This window comes from Triticum aestivum, chromosome 1B (genome assembly GCF_018294505.1).
Source record: "Triticum aestivum cultivar Chinese Spring chromosome 1B, IWGSC CS RefSeq v2.1, whole genome shotgun sequence".
Lineage (NCBI taxonomy): Eukaryota > Viridiplantae > Streptophyta > Magnoliopsida > Poales > Poaceae > Triticum > Triticum aestivum.
In genome coordinates this window covers 576,342,317-576,359,618 of record NC_057795.1, presented here as the reverse complement: position 1 = coordinate 576,359,618, position 17,302 = coordinate 576,342,317, and the positions used below count along the sequence as shown (strand labels likewise).

General features: G+C 50.8%; 2 protein-coding genes across 2 annotated transcripts; one reads left to right on the top strand and one right to left on the bottom strand.

Annotated features, from left to right (window-relative positions):
• Positions 1–10,044: 10,044 nt before the first annotated feature.
• Positions 10,045–10,760, top strand: LOC123080019 (alpha-amylase/subtilisin inhibitor-like). The gene is made up of 2 exons (XM_044502878.1): positions 10,045–10,599; positions 10,632–10,760. Exons 1-2 carry the CDS (start codon positions 10,045–10,047, stop codon positions 10,758–10,760), a joined length of 684 nt encoding a protein of 227 aa, XP_044358813.1.
• Positions 10,761–11,932: 1,172 nt separating this feature from the next.
• LOC123095846 (uncharacterized) lies at positions 11,933–14,808 on the bottom strand. Its single transcript, XM_044517421.1, has 4 exons — positions 14,498–14,808; positions 14,042–14,371; positions 12,781–13,953; positions 11,933–12,656 (listed from the first exon to the last, which is right to left on the bottom strand). Exons 3-4 carry the CDS (start codon positions 13,357–13,359, stop codon positions 12,597–12,599), a joined length of 639 nt encoding a protein of 212 aa, XP_044373356.1. The 5' UTR covers positions 13,360–13,953; positions 14,042–14,371; positions 14,498–14,808; the 3' UTR covers positions 11,933–12,596.
• Between the last annotated feature and the right edge of the window lie 2,494 nt (positions 14,809–17,302).

Sequence of the window (17,302 nt, the reverse complement as noted above, 5' to 3'; positions counted from 1 at the left end):
CAGGATTTTATAAACTTAGCCGAGGACTGGGCTGCAGCTAAGCCCCCGAGTGGGAGGTTTACCCTCCACTAGGTAGGATTTTAGAAACTTAGGCGAGCACTGGGCTGCAGCTAAGCCCCCGAGTGGGAGGTTTGCTCTCCACTCGGTAGGATTTTAGAAACTTAGGCGAGCACTGAGCTGCAGCTAAGCCCCCGAGTGGGAGGTTTGCTCTCCACTCGGTAGGATTTTAGAAACTTAGGCGAGCACTGGGCTGCAGCTAAGCCCCCGAGTGGGAGGTTTGCTCTCCACTCGGTAGGATTTTCGTGGCGTAGCTTTGGAGGAGAAGGTAGCAGTCGACCTGCACTTCGTCCTCCTTGCGGAACGCACGTTGTATTTGTGGTGTCGCTCGGAAGGAGAAGGCAGGAGTCGACCTGCTCCTCGTCCTCCTTGCGGAGCGCATGTTGTATTTGTGGCGTAGCTCGGAAGGAGAAGGCAGGAGTCGACCTGCGCCTCGTCCTCCTTGCGGAGCGCACATTGTATTTGTGGCGTAGCTCAGAAGGAGAAGGCAGGAGTCGACCTGCGCCTCGTCCTCCTTGCGGAGCGCACGTTGTCTTTTATACTTAGGCGAACACTAGGTTGCAGCTAAGCCCCCGAGTGGAAGGCTGACTTACCACTCGGTAGGGTTTTCAAAAACTTAGGCGAGCACTGGGTTGGAGCTAAGCCCCCGAGTGGGAGGTTTGCTCTCCACTCGGTAGGATTTTGTTTTAACTTAGGCGAGTACTTGGATTGCAGCTAAGCCTCCGAGTGGAAGGCTGGCTTTCCACTCGGTAGGATTTTGTTTAAACTTAGGCGAAACGGATTCGCAGCTAAGCCTTCGAGTGGAAGGCTGGCTTACCACTCGGTAGGATTTTTTTACAAACTTAGGCGAAACGGATTCGCAGCTAAGCCACCCACTGGGGGACTGATTTATGTGAACAAAAGTAATAACAATCACTGGGAAAATTATGAAACTCTTGTCTTTGATAAATAAACTACATAAGTACTTTTATTACAACTCATCCGAGTGAATACTTAAGTATAAAAGGGGCGGAGCAGATCCGCATTCCAAGCTCGTGGCTCGTCAATCTGGCGGTCGACGTTGTAAAGACAGTATGCTTCGTTGTGGAGAACCTTGGTAACAATGAAGGGGCCTTCCCAAGTAGGGGAGAGTTTGTGTCGCTTCTGTTGGTCCACTCGGAGGACCAAGTCTCCTTCTTGGAAGGCTCGACTCTTAACATTTCTGGCGTAGAATTGACGCAAGTCTTGCTGATAGATGGTCGATCGGATCATGGCGATCTCTCTTTCTTCTTCTAGAAGGTCGACTGCGTCCTGCCGGGCTTGTTCTGCTTCAGCTTCAGAGTAGAGCTCGACTCGCGATGCATTGTGAAGCAGGTCACTCAGTAGAACTGCCTCAGCTCCGTAGACCAGAAAGAACGGAGTCCTCCCAGTCGACCGATTTGGAGTAGTCCTCAATCCCCAAAGAACTGATGGAAGTTCGTCGACCCACGCGCCTGCTGTGTGCTTGAGGTCGCGCATCAATCGAGGTTTTAGTCCTTTGAGAATTAGGCCGTTTGCTCTTTCTGCTTGTCCATTCGACTGGGGGTGGGCGACTGAAGCGTAGTCGACTCGCGTGCCTTGGGAAGCACAGAAAGCTTTGAATTGATCGGAGTCAAAGTTTGACCCATTATCACTGATGATGCTATGCGGAACTCCATATCTGAATATTAATTCTCTGATGAAGCTGATGGCAGTGCCAGCATGAAGATTTTTAATGGGCTTGGCTTCGATCCACTTGGTGAACTTGTCGACTGCCACCAGTACATGGGTGAAGCCGCTCCTACCAGTTCTCAACGGTCCAACCATATCTAAACCCCAAACAGCGAAACGCCAGATGATCGGGATGGTCTTCAAGGATGAGGAGGGTTTGTGTGACATGTTGGAGTAAAACTGACATCCTTCACACTTGCCGACTATTTCTTTCGCCATTTCATTTGCTCTGGGCCAGTAAAAACCCGCTCGGTATGCTTTAGCCATGATGGTCCGAGAGGACGCATGATGGCCACAGGTCCTCGAGTGGATGTCATTGAGAATCATTCGACCCTCTTCTGGTGTTATGCATTTCTGGCTGACTCCAGTCGTGCTTTCTCTGTACAACTGTCCCTTCATGACAGTAAAGGCTTTGGATCGACGGACAATCTCTCGAGCCTCCTCTCCTCTTCATTCTCTGGGAGCTCTTTCCTTAGAATATACGCGATATAGGGCACTATCCAGTCGGGAGTGATAACCAGAACTTCCATGATTAAGTCGACAACAGCTGGGATCTCGACTTCAGTCGGATCTGTGGCGCTTTTTGGCTGCGGGGCTTCTTCAGTGAATGGATCTTCTTGAACCGACGGCGTGTGAACATGCTCCAAAGACACGCCACTCGGGATGGCTTCTCTTTTGGAACCTATCTTCGCCAAGTCATCGGCTGCTTGATTTTTCAATCGGGGGACGTGATGGAGCTCTAATCCCTCAAATTTCTTCTCCAGCTTTCTGACTGCATTGCAGTAACCAATCATGGCTGGGCTTCTGACGTCCCACTCCTTCATCACTTGGTTGACCACTAAATCCGAGTCACCGTAGACCATGAGGCGATGGACGCCGAGTGAAATGGCCATACACAACCCATACAAGAGTGCTTCGTACTCTGCTTCATTGTTGGAGGAATCAAAGTGAATCTGGAGTACATATCTGAGCTTATCTCCTCGGGGGGAAACCAACACTACCCCGGCACCGGAACCATTCAGCATTTTAGAGCCATCGAAGAACATAGTCCAGTGCTCCGAGTGAACTTGAGTCGGTAACTGCTGTTCAGTCCACTCGGCGAGGAAATCTGCTATTGCTTGGGACTTGATAGCTTTCTTTGCCTCAAATCTGATATCCAGGGGAAGAAGTTCAATCGCCCATTTTGCCACTCGGCCAGTTGCATCTCTGTTGTGCAGAATCTCTGATAAGGGGGCGTCGCTGACGACTGTGATGATATGGTCAGAGAAGTAATGAGCAACTTTCTTCGTGGTCATATAAATCCCATATACAAGCTTCTTATAATGAGGGTATCGTTGCTTTGATGGGGTCAGGACTTCGGAAATGTAATATACCGGGCGCTGAACTTTGAAGGCTTTCCCTTCTTCTTCCCGCTCGACCGTAAGTACAATACTGACAACTTGTCCTGTGGCTGCAATGTAAAGCAGCAAAGGCTCTTTGCTGATCGGGGCAGCAAGCACCGGCTGGGTGGAAAGCAGGGTTTTTAACTCTGCAAACGTTGCGTTAGCTTCAGGAGTACACTCGAACTTGTCTGACTTATTCATCAGTCGGTAAAGAGGCAATGCCTTCTCACCGAGACGAGAGATGAATCGACTTAAAGCGGCCAAGCAACCAGTAAGCTTCTGAACATCGTGCACACGCACAGGTCGTTTCATTCAGAGTATAGTGCCCACTTTCTCCGGGTTTGCATCGATTCCTCGTTCGGAAATGAGAAAACCGAGTAACTTTCCGCCAGGAACTCCGAATGTGCACTTGGATGGGTTAAGCTTGATATCATACCTCCTGAGGTTGGCAAATGTTTCAGCAAGGTCAGTCAGCAGGTCGGAACCTTTCCGTGACTTGACCACAATGTCATCCATGTACGCTTCCACATTCTGACTGATTTGAGTGAGCAAACACTTCTGAATCATCCTCATGAACGTGGCTCCGGCATTTTTGAGGCCGAATGGCATGGTGACATAACAGAAGCACCCAAATGGGGTGATGAAAGCTGTTTTGATTTCATCGGGCCCAAACAGATGGATCTGATGGTACCCGGAATAAGCGTCTAAGAAAGACAGTCGCTCACATCCCGCAGTCGAGTCGACTATTTGGTCGATGCAGGGAAGAGGAAAATGATCTTTCGGGCAGGCCCGATTGATGTGCTTAAAATCAATGCACATGCGAAGCGAATTGTCTTTTTGGGGACCATGACGACATTGGCGAGCCACTCGGAGTGGTAAATCTCTCGGATAAACTCTGCTGCTAGGAGCCGAGCCACCTCTTCGCCAATAGCCTTCCTTTTCTGGACGGAAGACCGTCACAGATGTTCCTTCACAGGTTTTTCCTTTGAATCGACTCACAGACGATGCTCAGCCAGTCCCCTGGGTACACCCGGCATGTCAGAAGGTTTCCATGCGAAGATGTCCCAGTTCTCACGGAGGAACTGGATGAGTGCTTCTTTCTATTTGGGGTCGAGTGTTGTGAAGATATGAGTCGGAGCAGCGTTGGGGTCGGTCGGGTGGATATGAACTGGTTTTGTCTCACTGGACGACTGGAACGCTGATTCCGTAGCAGGCTTCTTGGCTCGCAACAAATCACTCGGGTCTGCATTCCTCTGGTGTTCCTGCCACTCTCCTGCCACCATCTGAGCATCAGCGATCTTTGAGCCTTTCTGGAAGCACTCTTCTGCCTTCTTGCGATTACCAGTAACAGTGATCACGCCTTTGGGGCCTGGCATCTTCAATTTGAGATACACGTAACATGGTCGAGCCATAAAACGTGCATAAGCCGGCCTGCCCAAAATAGTGTGATAGGCACTCTGGAAATCTACAACCTCAAATGTCAGCTTCTCTTTGCGGAAGTTCTTGGAATCACCAAAAACCACATCAAGAGCAATCTGGCCGAGTGACGCGGCCTTCTTGCCAGGAATGACTCCATAGAAACTCATGTTGCTTGTGCTGAGTCTGGACATCAGAATGCTCATCCCTTGCAGCGTCTCAGCATACAGTATATTCAAACTACTGCCGCCATCCATCAATACTTTAGTCAATCGAGTGCCCTCAACGACTGGGTCGACCACCAGAGCTTGCCTCCCAGGGGTGGCTATGTGCGTTGGGTGATCAGACTAGTCGAATGTAATGGCGGTTTGGGACCACTGCAGATAATTGGGTGTTGCCGGAGCAGCCATATTCACCTCTCGGTTTATAACTTCCAGTCGGTTTTTGCTCTCAACGTCAGCAAAAATCATCAGGGTGGAATTGACCTGCGGATATTCCTCGTCACTGTCCTCCTTGTCCTCGACTTTATCCGACTCTTTTTCCTTATCTTTGTGCTGCTTCCCTTGAAACTGTTGTATCAGGAGTCGACAATGCCGAGTGGTATGCTTCGGGTAAATGAAGTTACCCTCCTCATCTTTCTTCGTGTGGATGTGACACGGTAAATCCATCATGTCGTTTCCTTCTTTATCCTTTACTTTTTTGGGGTTCTAAGGCCCCTTGGGCTTTCCTTTGAACTTCCCTTGAGTCACGGCCAAGGCTTCTCCAGGAGCAGCTGGCTCGGCTTTCCGCTTCTGCTTCCGACTTGAGTTCCCTCCTCCTGTTTCCTGGGCGACTGACTTGTGCTTGCCACTCTGGAGCCGATCCTCTTCCTGATCATTGGCATATTTGGTGGCTATTTCCATCATTTGACTCAAAGACATGTCTCCGGTTCGGCCGAATTTCAGGCTTAGCTCTCTGTACTTTACGCCCTCCTTGAAGGCGCAGACTGCCTGGTGATCAGATACATTCTCTACTGTGTGATGCAGTGTGATCCATCTCTGGATGTAATCCCTCAAAGTTTCATTCGACTTCTGCACACAAGATTGTATCTTTGTCAGTCCTGCTAGTCACTTGCATGTTCCTTCGAACGTTCTGACAAACACTCGGGAGAGGTCCTCCCACGTGTAAATGCTGTTGGGTGTCAACTGATTCAGCCATGCTCTGGCTGACCCTTCCAACATAAGAGGCAGATGCTTCATGGCCACCTTGTCATTTCCGCCGCCGATCTGAACAACCACTCGGTAGTCCTCAAGCCAAGTATCGGGCTTAGACTCACCGTTGAACTTGCTGACTCCAGTCGCCAACCTGAAGTTGAGAGGAATCACCGCGGCTCTGATGGCTCTACTGAAACACTCTGGCCCGGAGACATGCACTCGGCTGCTGGTGGGTACATCTCTGTCGTTACCCTCTCTGTGGGCTCTGTTTCGGTCAACCAGACCTTGAACGATGATGGATCTCGCATCAAAGCCTGGTTCCCTGGGGTCGACCGGAATCCTTCGCCCACCACTGTGTTGGCGTCTATCATCCTGCTATCGAGGCATATAGGACCCACCCCTTGGGGGGGGGGGAGTAGGCACTCGACGTCGACCATTGCGATCGAATCGGTGATCATACTGCTCATGGTTCCTGTACTAATCATGCCGGTCACCACGCCCTTCACGCCTCGGGGGCGATCTGGGGCTATGAGCCGACTGGACCGTATTTGCAGCCACGGACTTGCTATGAATCCTGTTCCGCGACTGCGACACAGCTGAGTTCTGATCTCCTGCTTCTCGGAGCAAATCTCTGATCTGCATCAAGCCTCTGCCAGCCTCTGACTGGGAAGGCTGAATTGATTCTGCTATACGGGCTGCAGCTGCTCAATTCTGAATCGGAGTTCGATATACCTGAGTCGGAGGTGGAAAGAGCTGGCGTCGACTGGAGTCTGGAATCCGTTGCCGCGCGCGCTCGTCGAGTGCCCGTTGAAGGTTCTCCAGTCGAGTGCGCTCGGTCAGGTTGGCCAAGCGCGCGTCCTCCAAGGTGCGAGCCTCAAGGGTTTCTCCAACGCTCGGAGTGTGAAGCGCATCCATGTTCCGGCGGCGAAGCTCTTCCCTCTGCTGCGAATTGAGGGGCTCGGGGAGATATTCCTCATGGGCGTGCGACGGATCGCCTCCGCCGTTGCCTCCCTCGGCACCGGGAAAGCCGGGGGGAATGTGCGGTCCATTGACCATCAGGACCTCCGCCGCTGGATCACTGCTGTCGCACTCGGATGCAGTCTCTGCGGAGCCAGTCGACAGGTCGAACAGGCCGTAGAGAGATTCATCGGACTCGATTGCCGCGACTTCGGCGGTGGTCGACTGGCGAGCCACCGCGTGCCTCACCCACCGCTGAAGCCTCGACCGACCGGAGCGCTTGCGCCGGCGGGAAGCGGGGAGGGAGGATGACACGGAAACCGGCATATACTGGGTCGATGGTTGCCGCAGAAGGACGCCGTGGACGCATGCTCGAAAGTGCGTAGCCCCGCGGACTGGGAGCGCGTCGACGTCGAGCGGAGCCTCCTGCAGCCAGGCAGAGTCGTCGGCGACGAACGTGAGCGCGCCGAGACGGATCTCGCGGCCCTCAACCAAAACTCCGCCTGTAACCATGATGATGGGAATCGGAAAAATTGCAACTTCTCCAATAAGTCGCTAAGACACCTGCCCCAAGGTGGGCGCGAACTGTCGTGGTTCTAAGTCTGACAGTAATGTAGGGGTGTACTGAGGAGAGGCAAGATCCTAGCTATGGAGTAGTTGTGCACACAAGAGTTTTACGAGTTCAGGCCCTTCTCGGAAGAAGTAACCGCCCTACGTCTCGGTGCCCGGAGGCGGTCGACTGGATTATATGTGTGAGAGTTACAGGGCTGCGAACCCTTCTGCCAGTGGAGGGGGGTGGCTTATATAGAGGATGCCAAGACCCCAGCCAGCCCACGTAGCGGAGGGTTTAAAGTACATTAAGGCCTGGCGTTACAGGTAACGCCCTACATAAAGTGTCATCATGACCATAAAGCCTACTTAATTACAGACCGTTTGGATACAGAGTAGATCTTGAAGTCCTGGTGGTCGAGTAAGTCTTCATGGTCGAGTGTCTTCAAGTACGTCGAGTGTCTTCCAGTCAGTCGAGTGGAGTCCCTCTAGGTCGACTGGAAGACGGCATCATCTGAAGATGTCCTTGGGGAGGGTACCTTGGACAGGTCCATGACCCTACCCTAGGTACACGACTCCATCAATACTGGCTCGGGGGTAGCGTTTGCGGGTTACGGCAAAAATGTTTACGGGCCGGACACCGATACGGGCTCTGGTCTGGTCAGAATAATGGGCCGAGCCCATATAATCGCCGGAATTATGTGGGTTAACGTTCGTGCCGGATGCGGGGTCTGCTAGAGTTGCTCTTAGCTAAGGCAACTTCATCCCTCCCTGTAGGTCGGTATTTGTGGTTAGGGATCCCAACTGACATTGATTGTATTTCTTCGGTTTTGAACTTTGAATTAATCCCTAGTTCACCTAAAAAAAGTCCAAGATTGGCACGAAAAAAAGGCACCACATCAGATGACATACCTGACTGAGACCAAACTTGTCTCAGTCAGCTGAGTTCTAGGCGGTCCCTTCATTTTTTAAATGGAGCCGGGGAGCTCCTCCTTGTTTGTCTAAAAACAAGTTCTAATATTTTCTAAGCAATGCTTGATGAAACTATTTTTCTGAAGCACTTTTTAGATATAGTCAAGACAATATTTCTGGTCGTATGAAACATATTTTGTCTACGTGAATAAAATATACCGGATGCAACTTCTACTTTTTTTGTTTGAAAATGGTCATATTTAATTGTATACTTTTTGAACGGTCAATGCCAACTAACTTTTATTTGCGGGGGACACATATTCTAACTAGAAGACCAAAATATAACAAGACAGAAGCAATCTCCGGTTTCCATGCAAACGGACTCCCCAGTCTGATCCATACAAGCAAACTCTGACCGTATGAAAACAATTTTTAGTTGGCATGGAAATAATATGGATGTGTCTAGGGCACATCTAGATGTGCTATACTTATTGCACATCTAAGTGAGTGAATCAAGCATAAAAAGGAAAAAAAAATTACACAAATCTCAATTTAAGATCAATGACATAGGACTTAGATGTGCAATACTTATGGCACATCTAGATGTGCTTTAGCAAAACTGAAATAATTTAACCGAAAACAAACAAAGATCCTTTTAGGGTCCAAAGCAAAAAGATTATGTAGGAAGCAAACCAAAATTTAGGAAGCAAGATCCTCACGATTGGTACGCAGTACACTAACGTTTATGTTATGAAATAAGGGCCCTCCCTATTGGGAACAAAATATTATTTTAGCGAGAGCGGCGTTTTGGCTTCTAGGTGTATATGCACACATTGTTGAAATACATATTTTGAAAAGTTGAAAAATTCGAAACAAAAATCCCACGTATATATCCGGACATTTTATGTGCATTCACAAGGTTTCGGTGAAAAACGACGTTTTTATGGCTTGTGTAAAAAAGATAAAGAAATGCCTAGTGAATAGTTAGAATGAAGCATCAAAATTTGTTTATACAAGCCACAAAAAATGTCGTTTTTCATTGAAACCTTGTGCACGCACATAAAATGTCTGGATATACATGCGGGATTTTTGTTCCGAATTTTTCAACTTTTCAAAATGTGTATTTCGATAATGGGTGCATATGCACCTAGGAGCCAAAGGCAATTACCGTATTTTAGCGAGAAACAAAATACTGAGTATCTTTAATTGGTCATACCTTCATTTGAGAGAGAGCTTGTTAAGATTTTTTTTTGCAAAATCGTACATTTTTTGCTCCTCTAGGTCGAAGCGTCTGCCCGCTGTTCCAAAGAAGAATTTGCTCCACCATGATTTGTGCACGTACGCAGTTGATTGTGTGAAGGCTTCTCTCTCCCACTAATTACCTTGGTAAATACCACATAGTGTATACATTAATACATGCATACACTAATACAATCCACGTGGCCGCCATTATCCTTGGCCCTCTCCGCACTGTGTTGATCCGGTCGGTGTCATGCTTAGCCATCGTATGGCGTAGATGTGGTCAGATGGGAAGCGTCCAATACACCACATGACATATATGGTAAGCTATGTAAAAAAACACAACATATCGAAGCGGTTCCCTTATCATATTTACAAGACAATATGTATTACAGTAATATTTGTCCAAAGTTAACTCCATATAAATGTGCCCTTCAAAAAGGCTGCATAAAAGGTATGATTTTAATGGCTGAAATTACGGGAATCATCCGAATCAACATGGCCCATAAATGGTGGCTGCATACTGTCTATATAAACCCAAGCCAACTCAGATCCTCAAGAAATAACATAGACTGAAAAACAATTGTTGTCAAACGTTTAGATCGACTGGCATGAAAACCATCTTCTTCTTCCTCCTCCTCCTCCCCATCAACACTTGCTCTGCTAACAACACCACCCAACTAGTCTATGACACAGAAGGCAACGTGCTAAATAGCAAGTCAAATTACTACATGCTCCCAGCAAAACCTGCGAGCGGTGGCGGCCTCAAAGCCGTCCCAACCGGTCTACGGTGCCTACATTTTGTGGTCCAGGAGCGCAGCGAGACTCTCCTCGGCACACCCCTGCGATTCACGCCATTGCCAGAACACGCTTCAGCCACTGAGCCGATCTGCCTGTCGAGTGACATATGGATCGAGTTCCACGACTTGAGAAGCTTTTGCTCCGACGTGCTAGATTGGCACCTTACCGAACAGGTGCCGGAGTCGTCATCAGGAGAGCCTAAACACGTGGCCGCCGGTAGTGAAGAGGGCCTAAGATCGTTTGGGGTGTTCCGGGTTGAGAGGCATGGCACAGATCTCTCCGGATATAAAATAGTTTCATGTGCTAGCAAGGGGCCATGCAGAGACCTAGGTTTGCATGTTTATAAGGATAAGACGTGGCTCACCGTGAGCAATGAGCCTTTTATGGTTGTCTTTAGGAAAAGAACTATATAGGTGTTTTTTTGCTTGCTTCTCGAGGTAATCCATGTAGGCATGTTCATTGTATCGCCACTGTGGTGTTCATGTTATGTAATGTGTTCCACCACTTTGCAATAAAGCGATACTAACTCTATCATGTGAAAAGAGGGGGTAAGAGGGACCATATTAAAATTGCTCATGGTAATAACTAACAGATATAGTTAGTTATTTGAATAATTTTCTTTTAAATGGGTTGATGACCCTCCAGACTGGATCCTTTCTGTCTTGGCAAATGATGTAATCGTTGTTTAAGTTAATAAAGCTAGCCATGATGGCCTCTTCCTCAAAAAAAAAAATTAGCATCTAATTCTCCCTGGCGCACGAGGGATACTTTTATTTATGGGGCGTGCTACGCGTTTGCTGGCTGATCTTTGTGAAAGATCGGCCGGGTCGCGAGCCATTAGATCTGATTGGCATATGGCGTCATCCAACGGCCGAGCGTTGCCATCACCATTGCAACAGAGGGCTATGTTGCAGAACCCTTTGCAACAGAGTTTATGTTGCAGAAATTTTTGCAACAAAGATGATGTTGCAGGTTTTTTTATCTTCATTCACTTTTTCTGCAATATATGTGTTGTCGCGGGAGGAACTTTTGCAACACAGATGATGTCGCGGAAAACATTGCAACAAAAATGAGGTTGCAGAAACGCCACTGTTGTTGCCGACAACACCTATGACTGAAGCCAGTCACATCAGCTGCCATGGCGGCGGGGCGTTGCAGGGTGAGACAATCCAGTGGCGGGGTGTCACGGATCTTGTGGTAGACAGTGGAGGTGAGGTGGGCGGCCGAAGTAGGTGCAAGCATCGGCAGGTTGGGTGAACATGAGCGATGGCCGGCGACGAACGCACCATTAACGATGCGATGGTGCGAGGCAGGTGCATGCATGGTTGTCGAGAAGCACGGGATGTAAAATGAGAGAGAGAGATGGGAGATGACAACTGTGTGAAAACATGTGAACAAGAGAGAGCATACAACTAAATAAGGAATAAGAGATAGAGACGTGCACGGGTCCCACGAAACACGTGCCGCACGTACTTGAGGACATGGTCACTCTGCAACTGAGCTGATGTTGCACTTAAGAAACTGCAACAAAGTTCGTGTTGTAAAACTGGAATACGGTCCGCCCGTAGTTGATCCAACAACTCGCGGTGCGACGGACGCGAGCCCTGGATTAGTCGGGTGATCACAATCATTTTCCTTTATTTATTTATACTTAAAAGTGTTTCTTGTGTCAAGCAAGAAGAAATGGTTGGTGAATATTATAGAATCACAACGCATATTCATGCAGTATTAATTTTGGTGACAAGGCTAGTTGCTGGATAGGGTGCATTTGACCTATATTCTACAAGGGGGTGGTGGTAGTATCGTGTTGGGTATGTTTGTCGTCCTGCCTCTGCAGCCACGCGACCTGCTCGGCGTACTTGTCCGGCCTCGCGTTGGGGTCGTTGGCGCGCTCGACGTTGTAGTCGTTGACGAAGAGCGCGGGCTCCGGGTCCAGCCGGGCAACCTCCTTGAACATGTACGCCGGGAAGTCCTAGCCGAGGCGGTCGCGGAAGAAGCGACCCTGCTGCATCTCGTTGTTGACGTCGTAGTGCTTGAACCGGCCGGCGTAGCGGGAGACGAGGCCCTCGAGGCGGCTCTGCATGGCGGACCTGAGCTGGTCCTTGCTGAGGTTCTTGACCCACTACTGCACGTCGCCGTCCACGGACCAGAAGACGCAGTGGCCGCGGACGCTCTTGCCCAGGCGGTCGCAGAAGGCGAGCAGCGCGTCGGCGTCGGCGTAGTTGAGCTGGCTCTGCTGCGCCTCAGTGTGGTACCCCTTGAGCTCGTCCTCGAAGACGGCCCAGTCCAAGTGGTTGGTGAAGAAGTCGAGGAAGGCCGGCTTCTGGATGACGGACGTGTTGATGCATGTCCCGTTGTCCAACTACACCACGCGCACGGACGCCGCCGCCGCTCCCGCTCCCACCTTGAGAATCACGTCCCTCTTGTGCGGCATCAATACAATGGAGCTCGTAAGATCGATCACGTTACGTGCCACGGCAAGTATGCATGCACATGCACGTCCATGCCATGCATGCAGGTGGTTACGTGGATGCATGCATGCTCACCTTGTCAGTCTTGTCCTTGAGTTGCCTGAAGCGCGCCTTGTGGTCCACCGGGGAGACGCGGAGATCCATGACCTTGACATCGACGCCGGCAGGGGCGCCGTGGACGCAAACCGCGGCGGCGCTGCGCGGCTCCGTCCTGAGGCGGAAGGCGCCCATGATCTCCGTCCGCGCGCCCTCCTGGGTGCACACCGCGCCGTACTCCACCAGCTGGCTCTCGCTGCCATTCTCGTCCACGTCAAGGTGGATGCGCACCGGGTGGCTTGTGCCCGGTGCCGCTCCTGCGCCGCCGAGGCTGATCCACCCGGCCACGCGGTACGTGATCGCAGGCTTCAGGACGCCCACTGGAATCGGCAGGCGCACGCCGTCCTTCTCGTCGGAGCGCCCCGCCACCAGGATGTACCGGCCGCTGGGCTCGTTGCCACCCACGGCCACGGTGATGGCCGTCTTCTCCTCATTGTGCGCCGACAGCGTCGTCGTGCTCGAGCCGAACAGTGCGCAGCCAGTGAGGCTGCCGTCCATGTTCACGTCCTGATACAAGCCGCCCCAATTTTTTTTATAACTAATATGACATGTGAACATTCTAACTAATTATCAATAGGACAAAAAAATAGATCAATATGGTCTTACGAACACACTAGAATTCACAATTCAATATCAGTTTTGCATAAATAAGCCTACATAGTAAATAGTACATGGCTACCATGAAGGTATCAAATAGAAACACTCACCATAGTACATACCTTGAGAAGTTCAAAAAGACTATGTTTTTGGCCTACGCTTTTGCATTGCCATGAAGGTATCAATTATGTCATCTTCATTCACCTCGGAGAAAGCATCCCTCTCAATGTATGTAACTAGGCAATCATACAAAAGACTATCACCCATCTTGTTTCTCAACTTGCTCTTGACTATACTCATGGCAGAAAATGCTCTCTCAACATTTGCCGTTGCCACCGGTAGAATCAATACCAATTTTAAAAGCAAGTACACCAAATGATGAACTATGTGTCTCCCTGTTTGAACCAGCTTAACCGAGAGATCAACAAGATTTCCAAGGCCTTGGAAGTTCTCATCATTTCTCATGTCATCAATATAGTTATCAAGTTGTAGTTCAAGGTGTATCAAGTCGGCACTTGAAAAGTCTTTGGGATAAAATTCAGCAAGTCTTCATACCTAGTGTGCATCAAAAGAAACAAATGAGTTGAAGAGATTCAATAGCAATTTTGAAAGCAATACAAATTTTAGAAGCAAGTTTGCATACCTTTTGTGCATCAAAAGCAGCAAATGAGTTGGCAGGATTCAAAGCAGACATACAAGATAGCAATTCCATATTGATCTCATCAAACCGTTTTTCAAGCTCTTGACGATACGGCGATGACACATCTTCAGTTTGCTCTGTGGTCACATTTGACATAGACAATATTGGTTCTTCAGTTTGCTCTTCAATCACAACCGGCATACACACAACTTCGCCGGTTTGCTCTTCAGCCACATCCGGCATATTCTCCGCCTTCTTCTTCTTACCTATTTTCATAGCTTCCCTCTGGAAAAGAGAAACAATGTCTACAACCCTCTTCATTTTTCAACAAATCTGCAAGAAAACTACTTTCTATCAATATTCAATTAAGCTAATTAGGTATTTTGCTATCTGTTCATCTAGTGGATATCATGGTGCAAAAAAGCAAATCCTAAATCAGAAATTTGGGAATTTTGATACCTTAAATCAGGGTATTCTATTTTCTGCAGCTTGGTGAATGAGCAAGGCCACGAGAGCAGGCCGGCAGGGGCGCCCGACAGCCGACTGGCGGCAGCAGCGTAGCCGCGCGTAGGCAGGGCAGGGACGGGGGCCGAGGGGCGCAGCGCCGCAGCCGCATGCTAGGGCAGGGGTGCGAATCCGCGAGGTGGAGACACGACCGGAGCTTGGAGGCTGGAGCCTGGAGGAGCAGAGTTCCTTGGCGGCGGGCCGGCGGCTGCAACTGGGGGTCAGGCACTGGCGCACTGCGGGTCGGGGTACGGGGCTAGGGCTAGGCGTCGGGACGAGGATGCGGCCAGGGACGACGGCCGTTTGGGTCGGGGACTCGGGGCACTGGGCCGTCTGCGCTCGAGTTTATTGGGCCATATTTTTTAGCCTACTTAAAATGAATAGGTATATAGGCTGTGTAAAAATCCCAGGGTTAGCCACCCTGTACGTCCGCCACGCCTACACACCTAACTACATGCAAGTTTTTTTTGCATGTTATATATGTCTCGTTCATATCATAAAGAATAAAGTACAAGTCACGTAAGAACCGACATGACAAAACTGAAAAGATAGCAGAACATCTCTGAGCTTGACACTAACGCCCGTCACCTGCCTCCAGCACCATCACAGAAGCCACCGAAGAAAAGAATGACGGATCACCTCCTCACCCGAGTTCAACGCGGCTCCATCGCTGATATGCAGCTTTGCGGACCTCCAAGATGGCTCACCAAAAGTGAAGCCATTGTCGTTGAAAGAATCAGACCGGAGCAACACCCCGGACACACCATCGAACTTCAGATCTGGCACCCCACCACGACTAAGACGCCAAAGAAGGAAACCATACCTGCCATCCATGAACCACGAACTCAGCACACGTTCCGTCTTCCAGATGTCGTCGATGCAGACCACAATCTGCATCCGCTCCTGGACTACCTCCCAAGCTCCACGCCGACGCTGGAGCAAACGTCGTCGCAACGGCGGAGCCCGAGGACACAGGTCCACCATGAGGATGCCGCCGCCGCCACGCCATCCTTGCTTGAACAGAGTGGTTTCCAGATCCATCCCCAACCACAGGACCGAAGGCCTTGTGAGGGAAAGATTCAAAGAATCTAACTACATGCAAGTTACTCGATCGACTGTGCGCTGCACCTGTACGTACATACTCCCTCCGTTCGGAATTACTTGTCTCAAAAATGGATGTATCTAGAACTAAAATACATTTAGATACATCCATTTCTACGACAAGTAATTCCGAACGGAGGGAGTACCTGAGTGCTTGCCATCTTACGCGAGTGGGAGTGAGAGCAGATTGACCGGGAGCTAGCTGTGAAGATGTTCGTCGGATTGATCTGCTGTGTGATCGAATGGGGGAATGGATCACGGTGCGCTGCGGCATTTAAAGGGAAAAACTGGCGGCGGCCGTCGATGTTGAGTCGATCGAGATGGATGTAGCCGAGTCGTTATCACATGATGGAAAGAGTAACGGTGAAGAGCGATAACGAACGAGGCACAAACCGGAAGCAACGAACTCTCTCTGGCATGCTCGCATGCTGCTGCAGCTCTTGAGTAACAGTGAAGATTGCACAACGCAAGGCCTGAGACCTTCCTCGCTAGTGCTACTATTTCCCACACGATATAGAGCACTTACCTGCCATTTAATTCCTCGACGGCGAAATGAAAGGCGTGCCAACTTGCTTGCAGCCGCCTCACTTGCAGTGACAACTATGTAGGGCGAGTTTGGTTGCCTGCATCTAGCCCAACCAGACCCGCGCGGTGCAACATCTTTTCAAACCTCGGCTGTTTGGTTCCTCGCATACACTGTTGAGCCCTCATAACGCGGTTCTTAAAGCATCCCTGGGCCTGAACCATTAAGAACGGCCGAATCGGCAGTTTTCCCAGAGCCAGGCCCGAGTGATGCTTCGAGGCGCACGTGTGTGGCTCTTTGGAGACGTGTGTCTCAAGTTAATCCCTCTCTCTCTCCCTAATCCTCAATCCCCTCTCTCCCTCTACTCCACCGCGATCCCGTCGATCCAGTCCACTATGGGAGCAGGGGAGCGGTGTGGGTGACCAGGTGGCCAGACCCCCGCACCCATTGGGCGCCTCCGGGCCGAGCAGCGGCGACGAGGAGGGCGGGGGGAGGTCCAAAGTGGAGCGCGACGCTGACGAAGAGGTCGTGGTGCGTTTGGAGGGGGCGGTTGTGGTGCTCGCATGGGGGAGCTAGCAGGTTCGAGTGCCATGGGAGGCGTCCCTGTATGCGCGCGAGGAGGCGAAGGTGCGAGCGGAGAGCGGGCACAGGAGGCAGCAGCACGGCCGTGGAGGAGGCCGGGGCCGCACTGGGACGGAGTGGGTGTGCGGGGGTGCGGAAACAAGGCATGGGCGCGGGCGCTCGACCGAGGAGCAGGGCGAAGGTGAGGCGCGTGGAGGAGCCATGGCTCCCACTGGGTGTGGACGGAGATGGGACGACGCGTCGGGGCCGGAGACGACGAGGACGCCGCCGGGGCGGATGGCGGGGGAGCCTAACCGGAGGGTGGGCGGGCGGGGCTCCTGCCCGGGGCGTGGAGTGCTCAGAGACGGGGAGGAGGAGCTCGAGCTCATGGGAGCCATGGGAGGTGCGGACGCGCCATGCGGCTCGACAGTTTCCGCTGTCGCCGCCGCCGCCGACGAGAGCGCGGGGGAGGCAGCGAAGATGAGGCGGCCGACGCAGAGGCTCTCCGAGAGGTGACGGGCGCGGCAAGATCCTCAACATCAGCCAGCTCAAGCTCGTCCACGACCGCAGCGAGC